This window comes from Acomys russatus, chromosome 5 (assembly GCF_903995435.1).
Source record: "Acomys russatus chromosome 5, mAcoRus1.1, whole genome shotgun sequence".
Lineage (NCBI taxonomy): Eukaryota > Metazoa > Chordata > Mammalia > Rodentia > Muridae > Acomys > Acomys russatus.
This window is the reverse complement of record NC_067141.1, coordinates 53,140,200-53,153,923: the sequence shown is the minus strand read 5'-3', so window position 1 is coordinate 53,153,923 and position 13,724 is coordinate 53,140,200. Positions and strand designations below refer to the sequence as shown.

Sequence of the window (13,724 nt, the reverse complement as noted above, 5' to 3'; positions counted from 1 at the left end):
TATGGGCAGAATATCACTGTGAATCCTTTCATTGACTTTTTTTTCCCTCCAATCATGTTTGGGTCTAACCTGGGTCTGCGATGGGCTCCCTCTAGTGGTGTGAGCTCACACCTTATAGTATACTTCATGAGAAGTCTTCCCTAGTACCTGTCAATAGGGTGTGGTTCACCTTGTCTTTTATCTATGAGTACTTATATGTATAATTGGTTTTGGTATATTGAATATATAGAGAATTTTTTCATTCCATAATTCTCTAAACAACAGATTATAAAGTCTTTTGGCTTAACATGTATACTATCTAGGTATTGTGAATAATCTAGAGGTGTTTTAAGGTATATTAGAAGACATATATTAGTTACCTATAAATATTATAACATTTTATGTTAGTGACTTGAGCATCAGTGAATTTGGGGATAATATATTGGTATCAATTTTCAACAGATACTAGGGTATGAAAGTGTGTGTGTGTGTGTGTGTGTGTGTGTGTGTGTGTGTACTCATGAGAAGGAAAGAAGGGGTAGAAAGAGAAAGAATGAAGAATTGACTCACATGATTATGGAGACTATCAAGCTCCTAGATCTGGCAGGCAAGTCAACAAGCCTCATACCCACGAGAGCTGATTGTGTAGGTTCATCCAAAGACTAACAGCTCAAGGCTCAAGAAAGGCCAATGTTTCAGTTCAGTTTTAAGACAAGAAAAGAAAAGTCCAAGATGCAGTTGAAAGACCGCCTGGCATAGCTTTTTTCTTGGAGGCAGGTTAATGCTTTTGCCTGCCAATTGCTGATTGCTCACTGCTACAGGAAGAACAATCTACTTTTCTCATATTTAAATTTATTATCAACGAAAATTTCCCACAGTATTTCCAGAATATTGTTTGACCAAATATGTTGATATGTGAGGAAACACCATGACTAAAGGCAACTTAGGGAGAAAAGGGTTTATTTGGCTTATGCTTCCACATCACTGTTCATCACTGAAAAAAGTCAGGGCAGGAACGTAAACAGGGCCTCTGCAGAGACCATGGAAGGTTGCTATTTACTGGCTTGCCCCTTATGCTTTGCTCAGCCTGCTTTGTAATAGAATTTAAGACCACCATCCCAGGGATGGCACCACCTACAATGGGCGGAGCCGTTGCCCATCAATCACTAATTAAGAAGATGCCCTATAGCTGGGTCTTATGGAAGAATTTTCTTTTTGCTAATTGTTGTTGTTGATGATGTTTTAACATCTTTATTTTCCAAAGTATATAACTGTTTCATAATTACAAATATGTTTTGTATATACACACAACAAAGCAATAAGATTGTCAACATAGACAGTCTGCTGTGTCTGTGCCCCAAATTTTCCAGATCAGAAAACACTGAAAAGATAATCTCACAGTTCTGCCTTTCTACTGTTCTGGTTTTTTAGTTGTCGTTGTTACTTACTAGAGTGGGATGTTTCGAAGTAACAAAAGGACTGTAACTATCATCTAATAAATAATTTTTGTTATTATTTTGTTTTGTTTTTCCAAGACAAGGTTTTTATGAGTAACAGAGTCTTGGCTGTCTCTGAACTTTGTAGACCAGGCTGGCCTTAAACTCACAGAGCTTGTCCTGTCTCTTTCTCCCTTGTGCTGGTATTAAATGCTTGCTCCAACCATGCCTGGCATAAGATGTGAATCAGATTTTTCTTTTTCTTTTTTAAGACAGTATTTCACTATTTAGCCATTGTTGGCCTGGAACTCGTGGAGATCGACCTGCCTCTGTCTCCTGAGTACTGGTATTAAAAGTATGTGCCACTGTGCCTGGCTCAATAAGTGTTAACTATTTAACACATATCATTTCTAATCCTTGACAACAAGCTAAGGCATCTGTCACTATCCCTAATTACTAACAATAAAACTGAGCCACCCACACACTAAGTCATTTGCTTAGATGTCTATGCTGGCAAATAGCAGAAGCAGAAATTTCTGGAAACTGACTTTATTCTTTTTTATTAGCTTTCCTGTGGGAGACAGTGAAGAGTGTTCATACCTTCCCATTTACATTTAATGTTTATGGACTCTGTTTTCCTCTTGATTTATTTCTTGTAGTATGAGAGATAGGTCTTATCCTGTCTGGCCATATATGTTGATTAACATCCAGCTCAAGTGAACAACTTCATAGTGCCCTGACCTACTGTCTTTTGTCATTCAGCTCTTCATTCTAGACAAGAGTCTATTAAAGGATGATGCCTCCCTGTTTGTGGGAATTAATCTGGGAGATTAACTACCTGCTTGTTCCTGAATATGATAATTGTAGAGTGTGGTGGTTAGTTTTCTGTCAACTTGACGCAAGCTAGAGTTATCTGAAAGGAGGGAGCCTCAATTGAGAAATGCCTCCATTAGATCCAGTTCTAAGACACTTTCTTAATTAGTGATTGATGGAGAGGAACATAGCATATTATGGGGATGCCATGCTTGGGTCGGTGGTCTATAAGAAAGAATGCCGAGCAAGCCTGTCATCCATAGCCCGTGCTTCAGCTGCTACCTCGAGGTTCCTGGCCTGTTTGAGTTCCTCCCCTGACTTCCCTCAGTGATGGACTGTTACCTGAAAGTGTAAGCTGAAACAAACCCTTTCCTCCCCAAACACTCATCATGGTGTTTATTGCAGAAATAGTAACCCTAACTAAGACAGAAGGTGCTAGATCAACTCCTTTGTTTTGAATGTGTCTTATATATTCACAAAGTTCATAAGAAGACGAATTTAGCATCTGGGTCACTGGACAAACTTCTATTTGTGTTGTCCTGTCAATGTAAGGAAATGTTGCTGTATTAATTTGCATTTAGTTTATCATGAATGTTCAAAAGGACATTGGTCATCAATATGGAAAGTCAGTATATGCAGTATAACTTATCAAGGTAAACAGGATGTATTTCTTTATAAGACATAGTTTATCTACTTTGCAGACGCTATTAGTTCTAACTGCTTTTGCACAGTAATCATTATTGTTATCATTCTCTTTCTTTTCATTTATTTTCTTTTTTCTAAAATTGATGTGAGAGGAATGAGCCTGTGTAGCTCACAGTCCTCCCTGCTGAGTAATCATGGCTTATATCCAATACAGTGTTCTTTCAAGGATGCTAGAAAGTAGCACACAAACTGTAGGTGTCTATTCCTTTGTCTACTTGAACCAGTACATTTAAAGTTCTTTCCTAAGTCTTTAGGTCTTATCCCAAAATTTCCAGGGCTGCTTACTAAATCTGATGGGACATGATCCAAGGGAAAATGGCTTGGATTGTCCTCCTTAAGATGGAGGAGAGTAGATAGGGAGATGGCTTGGTGAGCAAGAGGCTGGCTGCGAAAGCAAGATGACCCATGTTTAAATTCCCAGAAGCCACATAAAAGCTGAGTGTGGCAACAAGTGCCTGAGTCCCAGGCACTGCTGGGGCAGAGACAGCAACATGTATTGTGGCAAAGATTTCAGAGCAGAGAGCTGAAAGATGTGTCAGGGACATGAACTCTGGTGCCCTCTATTTGACTAGTTCCCCTTGGTAGGGAGGCCTGGTGGCACTCAGAGGAAGGGTAAGCAGGCTACCCAGAAGAGACAGACCTGATAGGCTGTGATATATGGTGGGGGAGGAGGTCTCCTTCTGTCACAGGCCTAGGGGAGGGGAATAGGGTGAAAGAGGGAGGGAGGGAGGAATGAGAAGATACAAGTGAGGGGATAACAGTTGAAATGTAATCTGAATAAATTATTTAAATAAAAAATAAAATAAATGCAAAGAAAGAAAGAAAGAAAAGTGTGTCATTGAAAGTGTCACAGAAGAAATGACATTTCAACAAGTGTAAGCTAGGGCTAGAGCCAAGGGATTGGAGTCCAAGAGAGCAGAGACTGGAGCTGCCAGGAAGTAGAGACAGCTAAGCACATTCAAGAAGTTCAAAGTTAACTCTGACTGGGAAGCGGTTAGAATGAGAGAGAAAGTGGTGAGATGAAGTGCAAGAAAGAACTTGGTTCAGGCATAAGCTTTGTAAACCCTGTTAGAAGAGTTTACATGTTACCTTAAGTGCAGTAGGAAGCCATTGAAGAGTTTCTGCATAAAGTTTCTGAAAGATCAAATTTCCCAAGCTCAGAGTGCTTATTGAAAATATGTATATTGTTCCCTGTTCTCAAGTGGAAGGTTCCAGGACATTTAGAATTTTAATGTGTGGTATCTTATGGAAGTTACTAATTACTTACACAAGGAAATTCCTCATTCCTGGAAACTTTAATCCTAGCAGCTGGAAAGGGAAATTTCCTTTCTTCTTTGTAAATTCTAAATTATGAAGTGGATTTTCCAGGAGTCATATGAGTTTTCAGTCTAATACTTTACTCATTCTGTTCAATAAGGAAGCTTGTAAAACAAAGTTTTCTGGTCCCAATCCTTGGAGTTTCTGGGTTTTGAGACTTGCCTGGAGCCTGGAAAGTGCATGTGTTCTGCTGGTGCTACTTGCCAGGGTCCGCACTCACAGCACTTTGATGTTGAACTTACAGAACACCTTGAAACCATCAGAGCTGATGTTCAAAAACGTCAGCCGAAGCAGGGAGAGCTTCATAGGCTAGTGGATTTTAAAACCCCTTTAATCTCTCTCTCTCTCTCTTTCTTCCTCTCTCCCTGCCTCTCTCCCTCCCATGCGCGTGCGCGGGTGCACGCGCACACACACACACACACACACACACACACACACACACACACACACACACACAGAGCCAACAGTAACAGTTCTCTTTTCAAATGATTGTATTTAGGGGGAAATGTAAGCAAAATAGAATCAGAATCAAATTAGACTAGAATTAAATTGCTTTAATTAGGGTTTGAAAAGACTATGGAATAATTACGGCAAGCAGAGAAAGCCATTTCAAATAAGTAAGAAAATTAAGCACAATTGCTCTGTTGGCCTAAAAGAAATAGTGGCTCTAGATTAAAAGTGAAAACTACTTGCACCTTCGCAAAGCAGAGGCCTTGGAAGGGTCTCAGGCATCTTAGCGCACTGTCGATACCCCTTTGCCTTCATGTTTGCACAGAATGATGTTCACTGCTTCAAGCAGAGATCAACGCCTTGATCCAGTTAGCACCATGCCCCCTCTAACATTCTGCACAGGACAATGAAATACATGAGGAATTTGGAACTGGATGCCTAGCATGGAGATGGAAAGGTAGTAGCAAGTACATAAGACACAGCCAAGGCATTAAGATATTTTGAATTGATGTCAAAGGCAGTGATGGTGGAGGGCATCATAGACAGGAAAAACCAGATTGAGGTGAGGCTAATGTGGAATGGAAGAAGCTGGACTTAGCCTGGAGTTTTAGTGACCAGGAACAGGAAGTATCCCCAGTGATGATAAACACGGACTTTCGCTGTGCTTCCACTTTCCCCCATATAGAAGACTGAATAAAAGTATTTTTTCCTGATGCATGTGTATGGTAGAGACATATGTGCATAAATGTTTGCAGGTGTGTGGTCTATGTAGGGAATGCCCATGTACATATTAGCATGTCTTGAGGTTGGCATCAGGATTCTTCCTCAACCAATCAGTACATATTGATTGGGGCAGTGTCTTTCAGTTGAACCCAGAATGTACGGATTGGCATACAGTTAGTCTGGCTGACCAGCTTTTCCCCAGGATTTCCTGTCTCTGCCTTTTGAGGACAGAAATTACAGGCAGAACACCATTCCCATACTGCATTTATCTGGATTGAGGGGATCGAAACCCCTGTCCTCATGCTGAGCTGTCTTCCCAGCCCCAAATATGTTTCTAAATCAAAGTCTTCACAAATTCTGAAGTTTGATATATCAGTGTACTAAGAATTAATTATCCAACTGGAATTTCTTTTAGTTAATGGTGTGTTACTTATTCTCTTAAACAAATAATAATCAAAAACTTATTATGTTTCAGGCACTGTAACTTGTGTGTTATAAGCTGTCTTAATTACTCTGTATAAAAATGCCCTCGCAAAGCAGCTTAAGCAGGAGTGGGCTTCTTGGGCTCACTGTTCAGAAGTGCAGTCCATCACAATAGGGAAGTCCTGGCAGCAGGAGACTGTGCAGCTGGGCAGGCTGCATCTGTAGTAAGGACGCAGAGATAGTGAATGCTGGTGTTGAGCTAGCATCCTCCTGTTCATATGTTTGGCATCCCAGCCTAGGGAATGGTACCAGTCGCATTAAGGGTAGTCACCTCTCATCTAGGTAATTCCTCAGAACATGCCCAGGGTCTCACAACTTCTGTAATTCAAGATACTATCAAGTTGACAATCAGTGCTAACCATGGCATATGCTCTACATAGTAGCAAAGTGGTCATTAAAAGTATTCATGGCTGTAAAGTTAACCTCTAAAATTGAAAGGAATATAACATGAGAAAATTAGAAAAATCATTATAGTAATTTGGGGGTATACTCTAAGAAAAGATGAAAGATGGAAAGGTAGTCAGTGATTCTCTTAGTTCTGATGCTTAATCTGCCCAACAGACATGTTTTAAGATTGCCTCAGGGTGGGTGGGGATGGTGCACACTTTAGAACCCAGAACTTGGGAGGCAGAGGCAGACTAACCTCTGAATTTGAGGACAGCCTGGTCTACAGAGTGAGTTCGGGACAGCCAGAGCTGCACAGAGAAACCCTTTCTCTAAATAAATAAATAAATAAATAAATAAGAAATAAATAAATAGAAATCATAGTAGTATTTTATAATTGTTTCCTTCATGATGTAATTGGTTGGAGATCCTCAGTACAAGTGATAGGTGGAGGATGTGTTACTGAATTAGAGAGGAAAGAGAGGTGTGACTGCAGACAATAAGGCTGAGGAGTGATTGTTCACCTGAATGGATGCCATCTGACTATTCATTTCTTCCTCGTTTTCCTGCAAAATCCTGATAGCATGAACCTTATTTTGCCTTTGGAACAGGTGCAGAAGTCCTCCTCAAACAGCATGTGACGCAGATCAACCTGAGAGATAACAAGTGGGAGGTCTCCAGGGACATAGGCTCCCCTGAGCAGTTTGACCTTGTGATCCTCACCATGCCAACTCCTCAGATTCTGGGACTTCAAGGTGACATTGTGAACAGTGAGTATACCACACTGTTCACTTACTCAGAGAATGGATTGAAGGGACACAGATTAGCTTTCTCTTTGTAGAAGATCTGGTTTCACTCCTACAGAGGTTATGGTTTAAAACAGTTACGCTCTACTTTCTGAAGTTAGACTGAGTCATAACGAAGCTCACGGGATGGTTTATTACTAGTAGTGTGGCCCAAAAGAGTGGTGCCTTTGTGTCCATCCTGAAGCAAAGCTGTTCATCATGGCTTCCTACTGGGTTTCTCATTTCCTATCTTCGTTTTCCTAGAAAATCTGGGTTACTGCCATCTGGGTTACTGCTCAGGGTTCACTACTGTTGGAGGAGTTACTTGGCTGATGGCTAGGTGGGATAGAGGACAATTATCCTGATGAAGCTAAAATCATAAAAGAGCCAAATGGTATTTTTTTAAGTAAGAAAATTGTTTTGTTTGAATAAGAAAAGGGTAAAAAAGCATTTTCTTATTAAAATTAACATATTTTAAGAAGGAATATATGGTGGGCCATCCATAAACAGACTACCTTATCTTCACAAACAAAACCAATAGTATTTTTATATTCTGTTTCCATATGAAGAAAAATTATTAAAACATTATAAAGATCTTGTTGAAGAAAGCAAAAATTCCTTGTGAACCTGGAAAGTGTTAACAAAGGAGAAGCGGGCAGTCTCCTCTGGAAGGTTTTCTGGAGGGTTTGAGCTTGTCCTCATGGAGCCTCTTTCTCCAGGTTCCTAGGGAGCCTTTACTGTGAGTTTCCTTTTTCCTAGAGCCAAGATGGGAAGGCTGTGGAAATGCAGTCTTTCCAAACCACGCAGGCGAGTTCAGAAAGAGGGTCAGGAAGCCAGAAAGATTGCCTGGAAGTTACTCACGAGGACTCTGACTCCTGGCCCTCCCTCTGATTCAGGCTCCTGCCACCATAGTGGCAAGTAGGAGCCAAATAAGCCCTCCTTCATTAAGCTGCTGTTGTCGGGGTATTCTGTCTCAGCAATGATAAAAGTAATTAGTTAGCTAGTATACACAGAATTGTCATTTTGCCTGGCAAATTTGTCAATTTATTATTGACAAATTATTGTCAATTTCACTTGAGCATGAAGTATCTCCTTAATCTCAACATTCAGGAAGTGGAGTCAAGAATACTGTAAATTTGAGGCCTGTGTGGGGCACATAGCAAGGTACTAGCTTACACAAATGCACGCGCACACATGTGCGCACACAGACATCACCACCAACTTTAGCTGTACATTGGTGTATTTCTGATTATAATATTATTCAGTTTTTTTGCATATTACTGAAAAGTCTTTAATACCCAAGGTTTTTCTTTTTTCTTTTGAAACAGCATTTACGTGTTGCAATTGGTTTAGCGTTGTTGACATTAGGTAGCTACTTTTGTTTAATTTGTTTTTAGTATAAAGTCTGCAATGGCTAGCATATGTGTGATGGAATTGGATTTTTTCCCCAGACTCTAATCTAAAAATGAGCGTTTAGGAATGTACTTTAAGTGCAAATACCTTTCCTAGTTAAGGCTATTGATGGGGCAACTGGATACCTGATATTTTATTGGATATAGTAAAGGCTAGGAGACATCTACTTTCAAAGTTATATATTACCATCTAGTGGCACAGATACATATTGCAATTTCCCAGATGAGGCTAGAAAATGCTTAGAGCTGATAAAAACACTGACTGTGGTATAAACCACACATCACAAGGAAATGAATCTATCCAGTCCCATGAGAATGCATTAGCTATCCCCAAATGTGCAAAGTTTTCACAGATGTTGGGGTATGCTAGCAGTCCTACAGTTGTGTTAACTATGACAGCCTAATGGCTGGTTTTCCATTTTGTTTTGTTTTGGTTTCTCATTATCTCTCTCTAAATCATGTCTAGGCTCTAGAGTCAACATAATGCCATATTTTACCTGAGAATGTTGTTTCAGTGTAGTGTGAATTATATTTGCTTATCTCCTTTTCTATTTTGTCTTTTATGTAAGAAACAGAACTACTCTTTTTCTTCTAACAATTAGTAATTATATTTATTTCTTCTCCCAGCTGGGATAATAGGGGAGCTTCAATGACCATATGATCAGCCTCTCCTGGCTTACTGCTCTATGACTGTGTTACTTTTAACATGTTACTATTGTTGGAGATTATTTATATTCCCAAAACAAAGCTAAGCATTATTATCTTCTCCATTCTTGTTAGGGAGACTGAGTGTGAACCCCTAGCATTGTGGCTATGACGCCAATAGCAATGGAGTACTGAAGACACCCACGCCAACTGTGGCAATGTTAATCTGTGCCATGGTAGCAAGTAGTTTTGGGGGGGTGTTGTTTTTGTTTTGTTTATGAAATTGAATGTCCTAATGGGTATGTTGATGATGAGCAGTTATATGTTTAGAGTTGTTATATCCTCATGACAGACTAAGTGTCCCCATAACCAATGTGAAACTTTCATTTGACATACAATTTGCTAAATATTAGTATAGCTATATTTTTCTTTTCTAATTGTTTTCTTGCAATGCCAATTTTCCATCCTTATTCCATAAGATATATTTCTTGCAGGCCATAAAATATGTAGGTCTTGTGTTTTGATTCCAGTCAATTAATCTGTTATTTTTAATTGGAGACATGAGGTCATTAACATTTAGAGTTATTATTGAATGGTATATAGTAACCTGGGTTGGAAATGGCTGTCTTATAGAGTTAAAAATATACCATTCCCCATTGTCGTTGTCCTCCTTCTGTTTCTAAATCTGCTGTTCTCCTGATAATTTTCCCTTGTATGTGACTTGTGTCTTCTTTCCTGCAGCTTTTCATATCATTTCTTGAACTGTAATGTAAAATATATAATATAGCATAAATATATATGTATCACATTATATAGTTTTCATCTTATATTTCTGTATTTTTTCTTTTCTGGTCTTTTGTTGCTGATGTTTCAAATGGCTCTTCTCTGGGACATTTCTTTCTCTACATAAGGGAAACTTAATTATAATTTCTAGGCCTTTGGTTTGTGCTCCTCCTTCTCTGCCTATCTATTAATTTGCTCTTTGTCTTAGTTACTTTTCTATTGCTGTGACAAAACACCATGATCAAGGCAAATTATAGAAGAAAGTTTTAAATAAAGCCTGGTTTCATAGTGTTAGGCTCCGTGGTGGTAGAGCAAAGGCATGGTAGCAGGAACATCTGAGGTGAGGTAGAGTTCATATCATAAACTGCAGATATGAGGCACAAGGGGGGGGGGAGAGAGACAGAGACAGAGAGACAGAGAGAGAGAGAGAGACAGGGAGACATAGACACAAAAACAGATAGACAAAGAGACAAAGAGAGGGAGAAAGAGACAGAGAGAGAATATACTAGTAATGGCGTGAGTCTTTTGAAACATCAAAGTTCTCCCCTGTGACACACCTTCAATAAGAACATACCTTCAGTCCTTCTCAAACAGTTTCACCAACTAAGGATGAAGTATTTAAACATATGAGTCTTGGGGTCCATTTTCATTCAAATAACTATATTCCACTTTGATAAGCTGTGGTTATATCTTAATGCAAAATGCATTGAGTTCAACTTCAAAAGCCCTGTAGCCTTTCAGTTTCAACACTACTTAAGAGTCCAAAGTTCAAAGCCTTTTCTGAAACTCAAAACAATCTCTTTATTACAAACTCCTATAAAAAAAAAATCCCAATCATACACATCCATCATATAATGGCAAAGAATATGTATCAACATTCCAAACGGAATGAAAGAGGACGTAGTGAGGAAATATTGGACCAAAGCAAGATCAACACCCAAAAAGGCAGACTCCAGTTCCTTTAGCTCCATGTCAATGTCAAGCAGCTTCCATGACTACTGCTCAGCTTTGCTCCTATCAGATACATCTTTCCCTTGGTCTGGGTCCACTCTCTGTGCGCAGCCCTTTTTGGGAGATAGCTTTGGTGCCTGCAAGCACTTAGTGTCTCCAATGCAATCCAAGATTTACTTGCACAGTGTCACATAATAGTCTTGCAGGGCCTCCATGCACAGCCTCCGTGCACACCTACACCGGCGCACACCTACCCAGATGCATCCCTGACCTCGGTGGCTCTCTGTGACTGTGAAGGACAATCCCACAACTTCCCATGTGGATCACTTTACCAAGTTTAGCTTGGGCTGAACCCCGCCTTCGCCCTGCCCTGGATTACATTTGCATTCTAGAGGCAGAAAATTCCTCAGGCCTTTTCCTTTTGTAGGTTGGAAATGTAGCAGAGTGGGGTCATGACCTCAGAGCGCCCTCCCATTTGTTTCAGTGAGTACCAGGACTCTCTGTAATCTCATCCCTTTCAGCACAAACCTTGGCTTCAATATTAAATTTCCTGGTGCTCTTTTTCACTCCAGACTGTACATTTTGTATTTCTTATACCCACATGAGAATGAGTACTAATAACCACACTTCAAAGTCAATATTAAGCTGTCTTTAAATATTCTTCCACAAAATAATTAGTTCATTACATTTCAGATTAGCCTCAGACAAATTTGTAGAACAAGGGTAGAAAGCAGCCATAGTTTGGGTCAAAATATCACAGGAATACTCTCTAGCCCAGTTGTTAACACTGATCCCTTGAAACCTCTCCAGCTGGGTCTCCATAATCCATGGCTTTGAGCACCACTGACTCCCATGCTCCATGCTCCAATAGGATGGCTCAATAAGCTGTGCTTACAGCACTCAACTGCTTTTCTAGTCCAAAGTTCCAGAGTCTTTCACATCTCTCAAAACAAAAAAAAAATAAAAACACCACACACACACACACGGCTCACATAATCAGGTCTGTCACAGCAGTAGCACACACTGTGGTATCAACTTCTGTCTTAGTTTCTTATTGATTGCTGTGACAAACCACCATGAGCAAGGCAACTTCATTGAGGCTAGAGTTTCAGAGTGTTAGGATCCATGATGGCGGAGCAAAGGCATGGTGGCAGGAATGGCTGAGAGTGCACATCTTGATCTGCAAGGAGGAGGTAGAGAGAAAGTAAAGTGGGTATAATGTGATTTTTCTGAAATAGGAAAGCCTGCCCCAATCACACACACCCTTCAACTTCCCAAACCTTTCCTAACAGGTTCCAGCAACTGGGAATCCTGTATTCAAACTGTCAGCCTATGGGAACAATTCTATTCAAATCACCAGTCACTGAACGCTGTGTCAGAGAGATCTTGCATGCCCTGTTTGTACTTTCTTTTAATTTTATCTTTATTGCCTGTTCTTCAAATTCAACATTCCATCTTCTCCTAATCTATTCTATAAATGGAGTTTCTTTCTGAGCCTTTTTTATTTAATTGAGATTTTCACTCTCAAATTTTTTAATTTTTTTTCAGTATCCCATTTCTTTTTAATTCCTTTATTATATTCTATATTGAGTTTGCCCTTTTGCTTAACTATTTTCATTATTTTTAAATTCATGAGTTTATTCTTGTTCAATTTGATTTTATTCTTTGAATCATTGGTATTATATCCAATTAACTCTCATTGGAATCTGTCATTCTGGAATTGGCTATTTGAGGCAGAGCTGTTCTCTCTTTTTCATATTTCTTGTATTTCTAAGTTAAGAGTTACACTTCTGGTCTTGGATAAACATTTTCTTTTATAATTTCTATATTCTTTCTATGAAATGTTTTCAGCATTCAAATGGATTGAGTGTCTTTCCTTCCCTCTGAATTGAATGTGCTTCTCATTAGCTAAATCCTAAGCCTACACAATCATGGCAGGAGGCATTATCTTTAGCAGCATTCTGAGAGTAGACTCAACATTCCTTCAGATATTTCATGACCAGGTGCAAAGTTTGTAAACTCCGTATGGTAGCTTTTGTCCCTGTTATTTTCCCTACAAAAAGCTGTATATCAATAAACATATTTGTCTACATATGCCTATGTCCTTATGCTTTTAATACTATATTCCATGATAAAAATTCCCCTAGTCTAATTTGTAGGTCAAAGTTTCTGTGTGTCTTAAGGGGCTTTGCCATGTGTTTGTAGCTAGTCTTCTTAATGTTGGATAACATGTGTTTTTCTGTACCTGTATCAGCACTGAATACTTTTAATTTCATATCATTCTTTTAAATTTCTCTCAAAGGAATAAAAAGATTCACAACCCTGGCTTTAATTTACAGTGTGCTTTACTTAAAATAAAATTCAGCCTTTTCTCATAAAAATATTATTAGTCATTAGAATCTGTCCTCTGTGAGTAACTGGGTCAGGCCCTGGGATTGGTTTCCAAGGTGCTCTGAGGACACTTTGCACATGAGGGCACTGATGTTTTTTTGTGTGTTATTACATGTGTTTAGGAGACTGTCGCTTGCCCTCCACTTTTGTTTATGCCACTTGTCATGATAATTTTTTGAGGTCTTGATTTAGTCAGGTTTGTCTTTTTCTTAGTATCTTATAGACTTCCTGACTTTGTAATGAGAAGTCACTCCCCTACTATGAAGTCAAATACATATCCTTAATTCTAATAATTTAATTTTCATGCTTTATGTTTAAATATTTATTCCACTAGAATATGTGTTTATGTAAGTCATAAAACAGGTTACTGACTTTGTTTCACTTGAGAATGACAGCCAACTACGTTGGCACCATTTAATGTTAGTCACTTCCCTCAGGGCTGAGATTCCTCCCTTGCTATCCATGTT

General features: G+C 39.2%; 1 protein-coding gene across 1 annotated transcript in view; it reads left to right on the top strand.

Annotated features, from left to right (window-relative positions):
• Rnls (renalase, FAD dependent amine oxidase) overlaps positions 1 to 13,724 on the top strand; it is a 264,474-nt gene that overhangs the window by 3,852 nt on the left and 246,898 nt on the right. Inside the window, exon 4 of the mRNA XM_051146346.1 lies at positions 6,902 to 7,060. Within this exon, the coding sequence (XP_051002303.1) occupies positions 6,902 to 7,060 (159 nt within the window). The remainder of the gene's footprint in view (positions 1 to 6,901; positions 7,061 to 13,724) is intronic.